Source organism: Ooceraea biroi, chromosome 2 (assembly GCF_003672135.1).
Source record: "Ooceraea biroi isolate clonal line C1 chromosome 2, Obir_v5.4, whole genome shotgun sequence".
Taxonomy (NCBI): Eukaryota; Metazoa; Arthropoda; class Insecta; order Hymenoptera; family Formicidae; genus Ooceraea; species Ooceraea biroi.
Window position 1 is genome coordinate 12,230,171 of NC_039507.1, and position 20,009 is coordinate 12,250,179.

The 20,009-nt window shown below is 35.5% G+C and overlaps 1 protein-coding gene across 2 annotated transcripts in view; it reads right to left on the minus strand.

The window, feature by feature from the left end:
• Window positions 1–2,147: 2,147 nt before the first annotated feature.
• Window positions 2,148–20,009, minus strand: part of LOC105282827 (putative inorganic phosphate cotransporter) — a 29,807-nt gene continuing 11,945 nt past the window's right edge. The window contains exons 1-8 of one of the 2 annotated variants that reach the window (XM_011345121.3): window positions 15,971–16,082; window positions 7,097–7,293; window positions 6,750–6,989; window positions 6,187–6,274; window positions 5,623–5,849; window positions 5,331–5,480; window positions 4,873–5,247; window positions 2,148–4,794 (exon numbers count right to left, since the gene is read on the minus strand). In XM_011345121.3, coding sequence (XP_011343423.1) covers window positions 4,597–4,794; window positions 4,873–5,247; window positions 5,331–5,480; window positions 5,623–5,849; window positions 6,187–6,274; window positions 6,750–6,989; window positions 7,097–7,293; window positions 15,971–16,082 — 1,587 coding nt within the window. In that variant the 3' untranslated portion in view covers window positions 2,148–4,596. Of the gene's footprint in view, window positions 4,795–4,872; window positions 5,248–5,330; window positions 5,481–5,622; window positions 5,850–6,186; window positions 6,275–6,749; window positions 6,990–7,096; window positions 7,294–15,970; window positions 16,083–20,009 lie in introns of those variants that run through there. The other variant, XM_011345205.3, reaches the window with a different exon arrangement.

Below are 20,009 nucleotides of genomic sequence, written 5' to 3' on the forward strand. Positions count from 1 at the left end.
GATTGCGAGCTTGGTGCTCCCGCACGTGCCCACCGGCGATCTGATGTCCCTTCGGGGAGCGGTACGGTCGAGACATACGTCTCTTAGTTTAATTATAACAATAAATCGAATATCACCACTGCGGAAGACTCGTGGACGTAACGACTCACGTAATATTCGCCGAGTATCGCGTTGTCGAATAACTAGATTTTTATAATGTACGCACGCCACTAGGTCGTTGCCAGATCTGAATCTCGACGAGAAACCCGTTCGCGAGAGCCGAATGCACACGGCACGAAGCGAACGCGCCCGACGCAGGCCGAAGCTCTCCGAGCGGAGCCGACGATCGGCAGGGCCGAGCGCGAAGCGGACGAACGACATGAATTCCTACCATAGATTTTTGGGTGCTGAAAACGATGCTGCAAAGCAAATTTCACCAGCACGTCAGGTTTCCAAAATAATTGACGTTAAATATGCAAAAAATGGCTTCTTCACGATATTCGAGTTTTTTTTTGTAAAAAAGGTTAACGTTATCTGGAAATTTTGATCAGATGTCATGAATGTATTGTTCATCCCCTATAAAATGCATTTTTTTTATTTCGATAACCTATTTCTTAACCATATTATGAAGTATTTAAATACAGCGTTTTGCTAAAATAGCAAATATTCTGCCTATGATAAGAAGTCATATATATTTATAATTTGTAGTTTAGAGTTATCGATACACATACATATAACTTATTGTGATAGATTCTACTATATATATTTATATATAGGGTGTTCCATTTTAATTATCCACTTCGTATTTCTCGAAACACTGTATTTAAATCCTTCATAATATGGTTAAGAAATAAGTTATCGAAATAAAAAAAATACATTTTATAGGGATGAACAATACATTCATGACATCTGATCAAAATTTCCAGATAACGTTAACCTTTTTTACAAAAAAATCTCAAATATCGCAAAAAGAGTCATTTTTTGCATATTTAACGTCAATTATTTTGGAAACCTGACGTACAGGTGAAATTTGCTTTGCAGCATCGCTTTCAGCATCCAAAAATCTATAAGAAACACCTTGTCTACTTTAAAATAATAAAAAAAATTTTTTGTAAACTAGTGTAATCTTTCAATACCTACTTGTGAGTATATAAGGACTAACCAAACCAAAGGAACTCAGTATCGAAACTCAAACCTGATGGTGCAGACTGCAATGTCTGCGAAACGTCGGCACAAAGCTATCAAGAAACGCGGTATCTATCCAGAAGCCATCACTACTGACGAAATTAATAGCTGTGAAAGCGTCAAAGTCAAGATGCATATTTTACACTGCATACTAAGGAGAAGAGCAACAAACGTGGATATTAACTCATCGTAAAGGAGTTATCTTTTACCATGATAACACAAGGTTTCATACCGCAATGTCGACCCAAAAGAAATTCAGGGAGCTGAATTGAAATATTCTATTGCACCTTCCATATTCTCCCATGTTCTCCAGATATCAGATTACCATTTGTTTCGAGCAATGCAAAACAATTTAAAGGGAAAAGAATTTCACTCTTTTGAGATATTGAAAACATTTGTTGGTAACTTCGATAAAAAATCGACACAATTTTATGACAGAAAAATTCGAATGCTGTTAAAACGTTGGATAAAGGTTAACGAAAATGAAGGAGATTATGTAACAGATTAAATAAAGATTTTATCTATTACTATTAACAGTATGACTTTTATTTAAAAATATGCAGGAACTTTTGCAATGATCTAATAGATAATTATAAAATGACAGATCTTGCTGTTTTTTCACACAAAAATTTCCCAAGTATGTCCCAAGTATTGCTTATATATATATATATATATATATATATATCAGAAATCACCAAAGTTGTCCTAAACTAGATAAGATATACGTTTTACATAGATATGGGTTTTCTGTCTAAAATCGAAGCAATAATAATCCGGAAATTCGTACCTTTCCTTTTATTAAAAAATGTGCGTGTTGCGTGTATGTGTATGCGCGCGTGCGCGTGTAGAACATTTGAATCATTATATATTACAATTTTAACACTTACAAAATGTAACCATATAAAATATTTTAAGTTTTACCAAATATTGTTTTATAATAAGTTAGAATGTATACATCTGCTATGTATATATATTTGGGATAGTTTGGAATAATGTTCGCAAATAGTTTTTAGTATTTTTCTTGTTAGAGAGAATTGACAAGAATTCATTTTAATAATACACTAGGTGTGAGAAAAAAATATTACTTGTCGAAGGCACTTCTAAATACACGATCACAGGATATTTGGATCCTATTTTCATCTACCTATTCGCAATCAACACGCGCTGCTACCTAAACTTATTTCACAAGAGTTTTTATGTAAAATTACGCAATTTCATAAAATAAGTTAGCCAATGCAAACAAATGTTTTTAATATAAATATTGTTTTTTTATAAATCTTTCAATTTTTAGATAATTTGTTTCAGACTTGTCGCGAGCGGGAAGATCTCGAATGTCGATTGAAAGCATCCTTATTATTTTTCTCTTTAAAACTTAAAAGTGCTAGAACAACATAACATCTTCAACAATCAGAATTATTTCACGCACTAAGTATATCAAATATAACAACATATTTTATCGTAAATAAGAAAATAACAAGTGTTTATGAAAGGAAGATATAAATATTTCTACTGAAAAGTTGTTCACAATATGTTTAAAAAGGCTGAATTGATTTTGTGCGATTACAGTATTTCATCCAAAGGTGATCAACGCAGCGACTTTGATTACAGCCGTAATAACTTAATCTATACAAAAGAAGAAATCACAATCGTCAACAAAATTATTGTTCAATTTGTGCCGCTCAAGAAGAAACTTATCAAGTACAAAAAATGCATTCTATTGTACAAGTTCAAAACCCTTCTACTTGATAATTTTCATTTTAGTATTTTATCGAGGTAATAATTTCATTCCATCCTTGAGGAACGCTATATAAATAATTACGAACAATAACATCTAATATCTATAATATCTATAACTTAATAGGGTATCGATATGCGCAAATATCTACAATATGTATAAACACCATTGTTGTATTGTATTCACTGTGCTGTTCGCGGCGTCTAGATTATAAATAAAAGCGCTCCCTCCTCTTCATCTTCTCCCCCCCTCACACTCTTTGATTACACTACAAAACATTAGGAACGTTACTTTCATCCCTTTCACCGGGACCTCGCACATACAATACAAAATGGTAGTAGTTGCAATAAAAAGTGACATAATAAAGAGAGATGAACGATGAGGATCTTTATCCTAATACTGCTGCCATAAACTTATCAGTTTACGAACACAAAATCTAACTTGAAGATAAGCGTCGGGATGCATTACGACAGATCCTTCCTCGGCACGTTATGGTAAATCTAGTCACAATATATCTACAATCTTAACACACGTATATCGCACTTGATGAAAATTGCAGTGTTTAATGTGCTTACAACATGGAAGAACGAGATTGATAAGTTTTGTTCAAATATGAAATGGACGAAGAAGTCCAAATCGACGGAGTGTTTATTACTCAAAATAAATTTTTTACTTGTCAAGAGACGTAGTGTACTGATTCCATCAAGAGGGCAGTGTTATGCAAATGACACTGTATACCGTAAATGAATTTAATAGCGTGCCTAAAGAAAGGTTAAACGGGTATTTACTTTTCGCTCTTACTCATACATTCAATGCGATACAAAGCTCGGTTCGCACATCTATACATATAGCTATATAGATCGTTTCATCAAGAAACAATTTCGTAAACGTTGGTTCTATAATCTTTTCGGGGTCATGCTCGAACTGATTTGTTTGTCATGCATCCAAGAAATTTATAGAAATTTCATCATTTGAAAGTAATAATTTCCATTGTCTTTTTCTTTCGAGAAAAATTATGTCTTTCATCTTTTCTCTAATATGCCAATTCTGAAAACATGATTTTCTAGTTTCTCTCTCTCTCTGTATTTTTTTATATTTTATTAATTTCTATATTTTATATTTTTATATTTTATTAATATTCGAAAAATTTATAAAAACTGATAAATTATAAAATATGATGAGACATGTGAACCAAAGCATACAATAGTTTGGCAATGAGTATACATCCCTTAAGGGCATAGTAATGTTAAATCGGTTTTTTCTTTTGCATATTCTCTTACATTTTCGCATACATACATACACACGCACGCACGCATGCACGCGCACACGCACTCTCTCTCTCTTTCTCTCTCTCTCTCTCATTCACTCACACACATTTTATAAACTATCCTTAATATGAAACACATATAACACTACAACAATTTGTATATAACTTTTGTAACCAAAAGTATCAAAATCTACAAACGTAGATCGTGACAATTGTTATCGCGAAAAGAAGTTTGTATCTTTATGATAAAAAGAGAAAAATACAATTCTGAGATTAACTTAAATGTTTCCTAATGTACCTCATTCGTTCTGAATGGTTAAATAATAGGGAGGGAATGAATGTACTCAGGCAGAAGTGACCAGTTGGATGTTTTCATCAGTGTACGATTTTCTCATATCATCACTGATTCCATCGGTAAAATATTAATATGTCAATGCTGACTTTCGTTTACGATCCTTATATTATCTAGTTGTGTCTTCTCGTTGTTCCTCTCGTTCTTCTCGTCGTCTTTCTCCACGTTGTCCCACGGTTGCCTCTCACCAGAGCCAAACACATTATAGAATGTTGCACATGCGATGTAAATACCCGCGCAGATCATAAATACGATTCGCCATTTCGCTTGCGTTGGCTGAAAGCAGCAGCATCATGTAAATTGCCATTCATTCAATTGCTTCATCTTTAAGTACTCTAAAGAAATAAAAATTACCGATTTATAAATGATCTCTCCAACGGTGATTGGAGCGAGAAGTCCGGCGAGATTGGCGATGCAATTCGTAAAAGACATTAAAATTCCAGCGAACCTTGGGGAGATGTCGAGGTGATTTACTTTAAAGCCAGAATAAATACCACCATTCAAACCAACTCCCAGCGTGATAATAATCACTGTCAATGTTGCATTACAACCGGTGTATGAAGCAGCCATTAGTGCTAAAGCTGGTGCATACTGTCCGATACTGTTTATGATCTTGCGGGTCAAGGTGCGATTGACCCTTCCCGAGGAAATCATCCAATCGGCTACATAAGATATAAAGATGGAAAAGAGCCACATGGCCAAATACGGAAGCGCCGAAAATATACCATTCTGAAATAATCAATTTTGCTCAAGAAATCTGTTTTAAAAGTTCTTCCGAGTTGAATACATCATCCAGAAATAATGTTATTTACCTTTTGGATACTGAAATTGAGAATCTGTTTCATGAATGTTGGAAGCTGGATCATCAAAGTTTCATACCCATAATTCTGACCCATATGCGCCATCAAGATGGCCCAGAATGGAAGCGAAGTTGCGATGGCTTTCCATGGTACGGGAGGTGACTAATAAAAAAGGTACATTAATTTACATATATAATGTTTCTAAGCTATATATTCTAAGCTATATATGAAATGTAAGATTAAGAGATGAATCATTCCCTCACTTTAACGTTGGAATGTTTAACGTTGGTGAAAAAATACTCACAGATATACCGGTGCTACCCCAGACAGTGCTGAGTATATATTTCTTTTCATCTTCCGTGATGGTTGGATGTTGTTCAGGGTCTTCATAGACCCATATGAGAAACGCTATGCACCAGACGATGCCAATGATACCAAATACATAGAAAATGGATGGCCAACCACCAACTAGTTCCCAATCGGCCAACAGACCGCTCAACGGCATGGAGATTACCGTGCCGAATTGTGCACCTATTGACGGGAAGAGAGGAAAAAATGCAAAAGAGTACGATTAGTAATTATTATTAATTGCCAGGTTAGATTAAATTCTTTTTTCTTTTTATCAACAAAAGGAAAACCTTGCGAAAAAAGGATAGTTAAAAAGTACAGAAGAAACTCAAGAAATTGAAAACTGTCTGGTCCACGGTCCACAAATCCCGTTGCAGCAAGAAGTGCGCGTACGCTGTAGCGACTCGATGCATTGAAATGCTCCAGAGAGAGAGAAAGAGGACTCTCGCGCGATGGATTCGATACTCGACGCAACAAATCGCTACTACAAGAAGAGGAAGATCGCATTGAACGAGCTTACCAGCATAGACGAAGGCACCCATCCTGCTCCGTTCATTAGGTGGTACCCACTTCGCCAGCAATGCGTGCGTGCAAGGCACAATAGGACCCTGCAATAGGGATTAATCCATTCCTAGGGGGGGGAAGGAAATACACCCGTACAATCAAAAAACGTTCACACTCAATAGGATCAGTATCTTTTAAACTTAACACTAATACTACATGCTACACATACTAATATTCGCCTCTGCAAGTAAACAGAGATTTCATATTTTATCAATCATAAAAAGTCTTGCAACGTATTAACATAATACACAGAGAAAGTAAGGACTAAAGTAAAAACAAGACAATATCTTTATAAAATTATCATATACATGTATAGTTCTTTATCAAATTCATTTAATGTTAATTTGTGAATTTTATACTTACGAAAGAAATAAGTGAAACTTGTCTGCAAGTCACAATAGTGGACAATAGATAACCGATCCCGAAACATCACACATTCTCATCTTCGTTCTCTCTTCTTAAGTCTCAATCAAACTATTGTATCACTAGCGCCAAAGAAATCTTCGAAATGTTACTTACCTCTCCTAAACCTTGGATGAAGCGGATTACCACCAACCACTCGTATCCCCAGTACGCGGATGCGGGGACCAGTAAGCCAAAGACCGAATTGATCAGCATACCGATCCCAAGGAAGTACTTGGCGCCATAGCGCTTGGCAAGTATACCAAATGGTATCTGTGTGATAACGTATCCCCAGAAGAATGAACTCAAGAGATAGCTTTGCTTCTTGCTGTCCCATATAAATGGTCCATCCGCGCTCTGTAGGGACAAAGAATACATTTTTTTATATTTTTTTCTCTCGTAAACTCTTTTAAACTCTTTTAAACTCCTTGAAAATAAGAAATCACAGGATTCTGTATACTCACACGTTGAGCGGCTTCGGTTTCGTTGGTAATGGCTTCTCCGCACTCGTTCACAGTTTTTATTTCTTGATCCTCGTCTAGATTAGCCGTATGATTGACCATCGCGACGATGGCCACGGACATGTTGGTTCTCATTATATAGGCATTTGCCATACCAAGGAATATCAAGAACGTCACTATGTGACGTTTCCCCACAAGGGCTGAAAAGATAAGAAAACATGAAATGTTACTCTATTGTTGTTACTCTATATTCTATATGTGTTGTTATAAAATAAATTGAGCAAAGACGAGTTTTTTATAAAAATAGTTTTTAGAAATATATACGTATAAGACAAGTTATCAACGTTTCCTTTAACTAATATATAATATATTATATATTATATAATACTAATATACTAATATATTTATATTATATAATATAATAAATAATCAAGAATTAATGTGCAAACAAACATAGAAATAATAATCTAAAAGTGTGACGCATATCATTGCATTATTTTAAAATACCGAAGTGGATACACATGTGATTTAATTAAGTATATGCGTTAATTAAGTAAGAAATATCTATGGCAGCGTTGATTGATATTCCATAGATATTCAATTTGAATATGTGTGTCCTGTTATCGTGTATTAGCAGATACTCTGCCAAATTTTCACGCAAATAACCGAAGGACGAATGATGAGACCAATGCCGAGGTGAGGGTTACGCCACAAGAGATGACGCGAGTTAATTGAGCCACAAACTATCAACAAAAACGTTGCGCGCGCGCACACACACACACACACACAAATGGATAAATATTAAATTAATAGTATATACTGAAAGAGAAATATTCTATGCGAAAATGTCTAAGCATCTTTTATAATGTAAAATACCGTTAATTGTTCTACATATATGCTGAGGTAACAAAGCTCGCTCCAATTTTGGGAAATTTCATCATGTATGCGACAAATAAACTTTATACGATAATCGATGAAATAGATGAGTCACTAGATCGGTCACATGTAACGTTATTATCGTGATTGTTCAGATTACAGACTTGTTGAAACATGGCGAATTCAATGTCCTGATTCAATATTTCCAGTGCCACAAAATAAGAAACATATACAAATATCACATAGTTCATCGAGTGTATTAGATGGACATTGGGTTTGCAGTTATTATGATACGAAAAATATTTTTCATCACTGAGTAACGCTGTTTTGCTATTAATAATTTGAGTGACAGTTACGAATTCATGCGGATTACCGCGAGCAATGTACAGAAATATCATTATAATTATAATCACGTCATCAAATCACAATCTATCTATCGCACCTGATCGAAGTCGACATAACATCAAGTTTATCGTATTTATCATGGATATATCGAGATGTTAATTAATTAACTACTAAATGGCAAAAAGATGCTATAAATAAGATGTCGGAGAAGCACTCGTGCGTGGTTTGGTGTATGTACTCAAGTGTCAAGCTTATGGAAAAAAACATGAAGGGCCACTATACAGGAATACATGAACAGATTCGAGTACTTTTCCACGAGTTCAACATTATGGATGATGTAACTAATATATATAGTGGTATTTTGGACGCAAGATGGTTTTTTCCATCTTTAACGTTCTCATGCCAACAATCTGCGTTTTACATCATTCGTTATCAAGAACATCGTTATCATTTCTTAAATCTCTTTTTAGTCTAATACCTTATATATATATATACATATATTATATATATATATATATATATATATATATCTCAATCTCTTTTTATAACGGACATTTTTACAACACGTGTAAGGTAATAAACGTGTACGACTCGTCATAAATTTTCAATATACACATAATATTTGTAATTTTCACATAATATTGATTAAACCAATATCTATTGCAGATTACATGAAGGGCTTAACATCAAGATTAAAAAAGTGAGCTGCATAAAATATGTAAATTATGTATAGATGACTTTTGATCATGCGGGCAAGTGTTATTTAGAGATTCTGCTCTGGCGAGATTAATCAACAGTTACGCGAATCAAAAGTCCATGCTGTCTTATCTACTCAATTTAAAATGAGGATATCCATAGTCTAAATGCAATAAATTTTATTTTAGTGTCGCGAGAAATATCTCATATGGCATGGCAGTACTCAACGATTATAAGATGCTATTATTAGCAAAGATTTAGAAAATATTACTTTTTTTACAAGTTTTTTTACTTTAAAGAAACAGACACGATATGTTTGTCACATTAATAATTTTCTATATAAGTTATTTGATTTTACATTATATATTTAATAGTCTAATCAATTTTCTAATAAATTTGTCAATTTTTTTGATAAACATTTGCATTAATAGGATATTATTTGCAAACTTTTGGATTTTTAATTAAATGCTTTCTCTTCTAATTAAAAAACAAGTCAAAATTTGGTTTTGTTAGCAAAATTTTTCAGATTTCCTATAATGTAGAAATTGTTATTTCAATGAATAAAAGTTATATTAATGAATAAAGTTTTTAACCTGTGAACGACGATTAATATAGCCTAAACACAGATTCACCTTCTCGTGGCTTTTGCGTATTATGTTAGCAATTATGACCGTTCAAAGAAACTACGTCATAGAACAAACGATCCCTCCTTTCTTTTCTCTTGTTTTCTCTTAGCCAGTTTTACAAAACTTCTTCATGGCCAATTACACATGCCTCGTGTGTAATTTCTTATCACATTTAGATTAACGCACCCGCGCTCTCCTAGACATCTTTAATCGGCCAGAGTGAAAAAGCAAATAAAAATACGGGGAAAATAAGATAGCAAGGCGAATGGCGACAAAAGATCGACAAACCGCAGCACCAGATAGATTCGTTTCAATTTGCGCAAGTATTTCTAAGAATAAATTTTGATGCCTACTCTTGTTCGCTTTATAACGTCGCCAATCAGCTTAATTTAATTGACATCACATGGTATTCCCATTGCCGTGTCAGTCGACCAAAGTCGATTCGCCCACGTATAAATTCTCTAAATTCATTGTATCTTCTCTCGCTTTGCGTCCTCGTGAAGACTGCACATGATGTATTTAGTGATGCTTCGTATTATTCAGTGTGACAGAAGATCGTTTGCGGTTTTACGCAATGACCGTAAGACATTTTTCTTACGTAACGTTATCTCATTATTTTAAATAGTAGAAAATATTATATACTTATATGTATCTTTGATCAAGTTTATATATATATATAAATTTAGAGGTTTTACATAATTAGGAAATAATTCTGTATAAAAATGACTATTTCAAATACGTATATTTTTATTTTCTTAATTAAATAAATATATTTTGTGTTATATAGAAAGATTAGTTCTTTCACATAGATGCAAAACGCTTTACAATTAGCAATTCTGCGAGAGAAATTGCGCAAGTAACTTGGAGAGCACTTGTGCGAGCTGCTTGCATTTATTTATATCCGTAGGGAGTGTTCGCATTTAGTTGCACATCGTTTGCTAAATTGGAGCCAATTGTTATATCAATGTGTGGAATTATTCGAAAATGACCTCTCATTATCCAAGATCAAGCGTTTGATCTGATTACATTGAAGCAATTGTAGGACTATTAGTTAAGGATCGATTAATTGCAGAATAAAGCCTAAATATAACTTTTTTTCTAACTATATGTACAATTATAGAAATCAAAATATGGACTTTTATGACAATTTTATAGCTCTGCATCGAACGAGTCTCTGTAGCTAGTTGCCAGGGAACAAAGCTCGGCGGCACTGTTAATTTGAAGCTTTTTTCAAAGTTATAAACTACAATGTCTCAATCGATATTATACAGAAATTACGAAATGCATCCATAGAATATGTAAACGCAAAGATTGAATAATTTTCCCCATTCAAACGTGAAGCGTTATCGGAATCAAAAAGTGAATCATTGACAAATAATGGTTGAGACGAGAGTGAAGCACATTTGCTGATAAGTGAGAACGAAGGCCAAGATACGGCGGGTTTATTGGCCCAGATCCAGTCGTGTTTTATCCATGACTGCACCGCCAAATGCACTCTCAGCGTTTGTGCGCATTTCACAAACGCGTTCCTGAGCATCTTATACTGTCGGGATTCCATCTAACCGATATTTTTAAAAGTATAGATCAAGATAAACTGCCAAAGATAAACTGCCAAAATGCAAAAGGATAATACATTGTAATCGAGAAATTGTGTTTTTAATAACGTTTTAACAACAGCGTTTTAGTCACGTATTAGTCGATATTAGACATGTCTCTCGATTTTCATGCATAATCCAGTTTCCATATAACATTTTCATTTATCACTTTCATATTAAGGTGTGTCCGTTACAAGTTGCTTTTCGATTACGGAATACACTGCACTTTCTTCTGCGCTGTATGCAATTCAATGCGTTGGAAAATACGTAACAACAATACGAGACCTCTGAACCAAATATAAAAAGTTATAATACGACGGCTCTCGCAAATGACATTCTTCGCCTCAATTTCAACAATCCGCTAACGCATCCGATTAAGCCAACTCGTCGATAATTTCCCTTTCTCAGCGTATTTGAAATATGTTTAAACGTTCAACGACTCGCAGAAAAACTACATTACTGCCGGTATTTAACAAAGAATAATAACAGTTGCTCAATAACTCTCAATAATAAATCGATAAGTTTAGTCTCGTATGATTTATTATATTACTGACTACTGATGTAGGAATCTTATCGATGTAGTCGATTCCTATATCGCGCGGTAGAAGCTACCGAAAGAAATGCAGACTATACTAAAGATACTAACAGTGATATCATGTCAACATACGAGAGACAATGTCTCTCGTGGACCATGTTATTGACGTTGAACGTATATTTATCTTTTTAATCACGTTAGTTTACACGAGGTTTAGAAAATCGCATAAATAAGAAACTGCATGTGATTGATACTTTTACGTATCTATTAAACGCGTCAACTTTCGCGAATATCTACGGATAACTGTATTGTCACAAAACATTTATTTGATCCGATAGTTTGCACGTTGAACTTCTTTCCTGAATCTTTCCTGATATATATTGCAATCTATTTTTCATTGAAAAGAGTTCTCGACGCACGTAAATTGATGGCTGATACCGTAAATTAACACTCAATCGCAGCAAAGTTTCCTTATTATTTCGCAGTAAGTTTCCTTATCCCAGTTAATGACGCCGCCGCTAAGGGGAAACAATCGTAAAAGATTAGCATCGATCGATCAGACATCGCATACAAGTGTGTCATGTGTCTGCACGCATGTGCTCAGGCACTTCCAAGTCCTCGGCCATCCTCGACGTCCGCCGCCGTTCCAGGCGTCGAGCACGTGGTCGAGGTCCGATAGAAATAGCTCCGACATACCGCGACAGAGAGAATCCGTGATGTGTGATGGTATCTCATTGTTGTTAAATGTGTGTGCGCGCGCGCATGTGTGCGTGTGGGTGTGTAGAGAAGAGACGACACCGAAAGAGATAGAAGTATATTGGGAGAAGTTGAGAGAGACGAGGCGAGAAGAAGGGAGAGAGAGAACCATCGCTGGAGGCAAACGATGAGAATCAGCAGGGGACCGCCGCGCCGGGTTTCGTGCACGTGAACGCGTCTGACGATTGCTCGTGACGTGCGTGAACGCACACTCACTACGCACATCGAGCACGCATCGCATGTGACGCGTCGGATGCACACGGATCAGTAAGATCCAGATCTCTTAGAAAAGCGATAAAGAGCGGAAATACGAACCTCGTGATATAATATAATTAAAATCCTTGACGCGCAATAAGTTTTCAATGATAAATTATTACAAACTGCCGAACATGTGGTTGATTAAGAAATGATAATTATATAAAGTTCAGGATTATAAAGAATCATGTTTCACGTATAAATATATACTTCATATTAGGATTTTTTTATGATATTCAATTAAATTCTGATTGTTATTTTTCGGCTGTTGTTTTGCAACGAAAGCTTCAATGATTAATATTAAATATTACTGAAATTTAATAGTAGTTAATTAAAATATATTTGTGTGTGTGTAATGAGCTGCGCCGTAATATCAAGCGTTTAATATCAAGCATGCAGGAAAACAAGATATACATGTGTATATATGTATATGTACATGTGTATATGTATATACATATATATCGCGATTTTTTGTATTCTGAAAGCTCTTTGCTCGCGTAATCGTCGTGGTACGACGTACGTGATATATTTCGCACTCGTCTGCATTACTAAGGATGCACAAAAACTTTCAGAATACAAAAGAATATCGCTGTAGGAGCTCTTAAATCACCATTACTGTTGAATGTGTTATTTATAACATTATGTAACAGCATTGTATTAATATTGTATTACATTGCAGAATTAATATAGACCACATCAGCTACCTTTTAAATCTCTAATGAATTTTATTAACATTCATCCATATGTATCATATTATAAAAATATCACATAAAACATTTTAATACTTAAATAATGTTCCTTCTCTCTATTCCGATACGTGCAAAGATAAAACGATTTTTCAATTTACTGTTACATCATTCAGGTAAATGAAGTGATAAAGATAAATGGAAAGATAAGAAGAGAATGATAAAACGCAGGAAACTTGAGAACCCGGAAATCAGAATAATTTATACGTCGCAAACAATTAGCGTGCAATCAACGACGCTACGAGGTATGTCGCAGTTCATAACGTAGAACATCATCTGCCCGATAAAGACCTATCTCACGGAAACGTAGAAACACAATGGAAATATTACAAACTACTGATTACGAATGAGGTAATACCGAGAGACGCAATACCATTTCACGTCGATGGGAATATAAAACTCATAATGATATATAATAAAGTAGAGCATGTAGGAAGACTAATTCATTATCCTGCGCATACGGAGTATGCACTGTACGCATCGTTTTCACGGTATAATGGTTAAATGTACGAGTCATTCGGCGGCCTTGACGTATATCGCGAGAAAAATGTGCTTAGCCGTTTGCGAATGTTTCTCGAATGTATACGTCTGCCGAAAAACCCCACACACAGTGATTTCCCACAGTAATCACAACAAGCGCCTTTATTCGGAAAACAAATTACGCGTTTATAAAATTTCCCATGTATTCTCCCAGAGCTTGCGATCATGGAGGAACATACGTTTCGTGTTATCCACATTTTTATCCAGATTACGATAGCTCTCGCGATGCGTCATCATCGGGAGAACTGGGCACTTACCACGCATAAGCGTGCTTTTTCGCAATTCGTTAATTTATCTAGTATTATAGATCGATGCAATCGCCCAGCTTTTCCACGATGACGTGGTTAATGAAGTCATTGTATTAAAAGCGTTCCCAATGCGCACATGACTTTGTAAAACAATTTATGGTCCTGGCGACTCACTGCGAGCTTCAACAAACGATAACCGTAGGTATTCTAAAAACGGCTTTTAATGCAGTCGCAAAACAATGAGTCATACAAAGAACAAATTCGTCTCTTATTTTTGCGAAAGAATGTATGAACCATTTTTGTCGAGCACACTCCAAAGAAGCGACAAAAGATTGTACGATCTCTAGGCTAGGTATTATTATATTTTGCCACAACGCGTATGAATAATAAAAAGCTCGATGCCTTGATCAGAATGACGAAAGTCGATTGAACACGTTTCCTGGAAAGATAACGAATAGATTTACTGAGCAACCACGGACGACTCTTAACGTTTTGTTGAGATGCTGTGTGCGCTGTTATGTTTGTTTATTTTGCAGTCGAATCTTTGAGAACGTTAACATTTTATCACAGGAAACACACAGTATTAATTACTATTAAATTTCCAATTTTAAATTGTTAATTCTACTCTAAATGAATCGTTAATTACAAAATATTCGAATACATGGAGAATTTTATAAATTATAAATTATAAATTATTTTAAAATTCAATCACATTCACATTATGTAAATAATAAATCTGCTACTCAAATGCAATTTGTATTCCAAAAACACGCTTGAGCGATAAAACTAGAAACCAACGCGGGAGACGGACTTGTGAAAAAGGAAGCAGCTAATCATCGTACGTTACAATTACATAAACATTACCGGAGATCTGCAACTAGAAAGAGTATAGTCTCAAGATGTGTAAGCGCCCCAGATTGTGACGCAGTCCCTGTGCCCTTATTTGTTATTTATAAAGCCTATTCCCTAAATTCCTCTATATATACAATAAATCCATCAAGTTTCGATTATACAATACACGTAAGAAAAGTGATATAGCGTCAAAATTACCGGAGGTACAAGGATCGCAATTCTGCAACGAATCGAATGACGCGCACTTCGCGGAGAGAAATGCCGAGAAAGAGAGTACGGACTACGAACATGTCGCGTACAGCCGGATCGAGCACGTGGTCCCGCCGATGCGCTCGCTCGTTCGCGATGAATGCCGCGCGCGCGAGGCCCTCGTATCGGATTACGTCCCGCGACGTGAAAATTACGGGTTAACCGGAAATTATCGGGATTCTCGACGATACGGTTCCAGTCGCGCATCTGTCCGAATTTTTCATCCGTCCACGAAATCCGCAACACACAAGCGCGACCGATTTCGATCGCGAGATTGAATGGAACGAGAATACTCGTGAGAAATTTCAGAATTCCGTCGTTTGCCCGTTCCGCTCGATCGCGTGCGCAGATTGACCGATGGTCAATGTTGGCGTAAGATTTGGCGAAAATAAATCTGTCACACGAAGAGATCTCGCAAACCAGTTTCCAAACTTTGATTCGAACGTGGTACGGAACGGAGGAACATCACGCGAGAAGGAGAATCGAAATTTCTGGTTAGATATTTCCGTCGTCTCGCCGGCAAAGTATATTTCTACGCTGCACGGCCACATGCCATACCTCTTCTCTTTCGTGCGGCTCGCTCCTCCTCATCGAGTCCGGGTTGCTCCCACACCAGCACATGGCCATTTCGTCCTCTGTTCTCGCTGTTGCTGATTCTGTTGCCGCTCATTGTACGTTCGGCCGGGACAAGAGAGAAGAAACAAAGATGGTAATTGTGCGATCCCCGAGTCGTTAACGTGATGACGATGTCAAACGACGAGGACGTCCACGACGATCGCGTTCAACGTGATAACGCTGACTATTCGTGTGCGCGCGCGCGCACTAAGTACTACTCCTCGCACTCCCGCGCGCTCGTTTTGCTCAAGTCGAAAAGTGCCAAAGAGCCGCGCGTTACGTCTACGTTCTTTTTTTACACCGGTTGATCGGCGACGACAATGACGATGACGTTGGGGAAGGCAGCGCACGAGGCATCGACAGCGACGGTGACGGGCGACATTCGCGAGCGTGGCACGGTGTTAAAGGTGGACACGAGAAGATGAGGTTAAGCCCTCACGCAGTACGAAGCACACTGCCGAATCGAGACCGTGGACTCGCGTAATCGGCCGGTTGCCCGTTGCTCCGATAACAACACTCGAGCAGGCGGGCGGGCGAGCGCGCGGTGCCGGTTGGATTTGTGACGTACCAGCTGCGTCCGCCATACTCGGCCAATCAGAATGCAATGCGGCAAAACTAGCCAATCGGCGGCGCGAAGTTTAAACATGCGCCGGAGAAAGCAGCGTCGTGAACGATAAAGTAGATAGAAGGATGATTCAAGTTCCTGGTACTTTGGGTATTGGTAATGTAGCAATTCTGGAAAATATTTGTCGTTTCGAAACTTTAAAGAAATAATCGTAAGTAGAAAATTAATGAAAGTATTAGAAGACGAAACAAATGGATTATTGTATCATATGCTGCATTCAGCAGACTCAACAGTTGGGCAACATTACTAGATTTTGACCAACCCGCAGCGTCATTTAGCGGAAAACCTAGTAACGTTGTCCAATTGTTGAGTTTGCTGAATGCAGCAATTGTCATTATCTGTTTGTTATTTTTTGGTTTTCATGAAGAATGTCTGAGAACAATGTTTTGAAAATTAATAAGTCAAAATTAAATAAAGTTAAAATTATTTGTCTCTTTTTAATTTTATTTCCATAAAAAATATGAAAGATCTTCAGTTATTTTCATGGTTTTATGAACAAAAGAATTTTTGTTTTTTATAAATTATTTTTTATTTGATTATAAAAACAGAATTCTTACTTTTGTTGATACATGATAAATAATGAATAATAATGATAATCAAGTTTTTACAGCTTTGTTAAAGATAGAAATGATTTCATATAGAATACACACAGTTATTTGCAATAAAATTCATGATTTTTAAAGAACAATTACAAGTTTGAGCGTCGAATGCTTGCAGGCTTTATTTCAACGAAGTATCCACATGTGCGCACTACATATGATTCACTTTTTCGAGCCTTCGAGCTCGAAAGTTGATTGGATTATCGTTATATCAGATGTATCGCGTTTTCATCATCTGGAAAGTCTATCGCTCGTAAATCAAAGTGATTTAAAATTTCAAAATAGTAGATGTATTTGAAACTGATCGTAACATTTTCCAATAAAAAAAAACAAATTAGTTTGAGAGAAACTTAATATTTCTCTTTTACAGATAGTGAGATGTACAGATTTTCCTGATCAACGTTTTTCTATTAAAAATTGCACGTAGGCAAAATGAATTGAAATGTCGCAGATCATACAAGAGAAAATTACAACTAGTCTCAATTGAATGAAAAGAAATTATTTTTTTTTTCATGCTAAATCTTTTTCATTAAAATCTATTAATATCTTATAGAAAATATGATTGTTAATTATGTAGTGCTGTTATATATAATCTCTCAATTGTCTGTAATCACCTCGATTACATCAGATGTCGTAAGATGGAAAAAACTGAGTCACCGCGGAGATAATATCATTACGTCCAATCTGTTTAATTAGAATGCATCCTTGTTATCTCTATATTGCACATCGCAATTATTTTAATAAATAATTTCTCTTTTAAAGAATTGAGGCATGGTTTGTATCATTCAATACTCTATATCTAGTAGAAAAATTAAGTTAATCGCAATTAAAACAATTTGATATAGACAATGCCAATTGTTGATCGTTCTATTTGACATTACTTTATTTTCGAGTCGAGCTTGCTTGCGTTATGCAGAAGAGATCAGATCAGATCAACGATCGATGCGAGCGAAATAGCCGATATGTCATAGGATTTTTGGCGTTAAAACCGATCGGCTATTAATAGCATACCACACAATTTTATTTCTGGCTGTCAGTTTTGGCAGTCAATTTTACAGCGTAGTCAGAAATAAGTGCAGCATTTACATGCTCTAGCATGATCGGATCGCACTTGATCGCATCCGTGATTGCGTCAAATTACATCAAAGACAGATTGTCGAGATGATTAATGATTCTCGATGTGTCGTTCACGCGTATGTGAGCCACATTCTATTCACGTTCTGTTTCAAGGTCTCGGTTATCTGTGAAGCTGATTACGAAATTTCTCGTCACATTTTGATACACTTTTTTACTGATTAATCAACGCAACGTAATCAGAAATGCTTCCGTTTATAGGTGTGCGAAAACATTCTCCAACATATTTATATGATGATATTCGCATACATGTTAACTTTCATTTTTACTCACTTAGATAATTATCTCACATCATCATATCAAAATTGAAATTGTACTATAATAAATAAATTAATTTATTACAACTTTTTTTCCCCAAATAATATGTAATTATTATTTTATATTTTATATAATACAATATTATAATATTATTTTATTTCATTTCTTTTTCATGATTTTACGAGAATAATCACGAGCGTTATCTTTTTCTTTTTAGTTTTACTCTTTTCATCTCTAGTATGTTCTTAAAAAACGTTACATTTTTAGCTGAATACACTTAATACAGTTCTCTCTAAAAAATAATATCTATACATATTTAATATTTATATATAATAATAAACCTATCAATACAAAATATCCTTCTTGAATGACAGAAACAGTATTGACGTTAATCTTGTCGATCACGCAAGTTGCACTTTTCAATTCTTTTCAAAATCCTTTTATCATGTGATCGCTTTTTTATACTAGAACTTGGAAAAGTGTAACGTAAACAACCTTCTCTTCTTCTTCCTTCCTTCTTTCGACTCTCTGCGTTGTCTCAGAGTACATCGAAACGAGTATATTCTCGCGACAAAGTTGATTTAAAGCTGTGCACGAATCATCGTCGCAGACCGGCTCTGCCTATAATTGATTTGATTGCTACATATGCAACGGCGCGCTTCAAAGCTATAGATGCAGAAATATATGATTTGTATTTATAAATCAGAGAAGAAGAAAGTCAATTGTCGCGGGGTTGAAAGACGCTGTATGATGGTTAGACGTCTTCTCTAATCAGTGTTAAGTAATTGAAGTTAAGCCAAGTCAAACGTTAATTAACAATTAGCTCCGTCCACCTACACTGATTCTGCTTTTGTCTCATGATGCTAGCAACATCTCTACACTGTACGGAGTATCTTGGCAGAACTGTTGATTATGATCAAAATCCTAGAGCACGGATCAAATTATGGGTTCAAGGTTTCAAAAGTTATTACGTTATTAGTATAATAATAAAACTTTCCAATATAATGAAAATCTTTCTCTTCTAGATTTCTATAAAATCTGTTGGTTTATAGAAATGTGCTTATGTTTCAGACCAAATGTAAAGTAAACATGTAAAATGAAATAATAAAAAAGTGTTTGATTCAACATAATTAAAATATTTCTATATAGTATTAAGTGCATGCAAAAAGTTTAGTCCCTTTTTCAGCGCTCTGATATTATTTAGAATACATTCTCGCTTTCGTTTTTAAAGAGTTGGCATCGAAATTTGTAAAACGTTATGTCATGATAAACATACTTCGAAAAACTGCGAAAAACAATAGTGAACAAACGCGATGAGCAATGAAAAGTTATATATGTTTTTCGTATTCAGCAAATTATTTTGAAC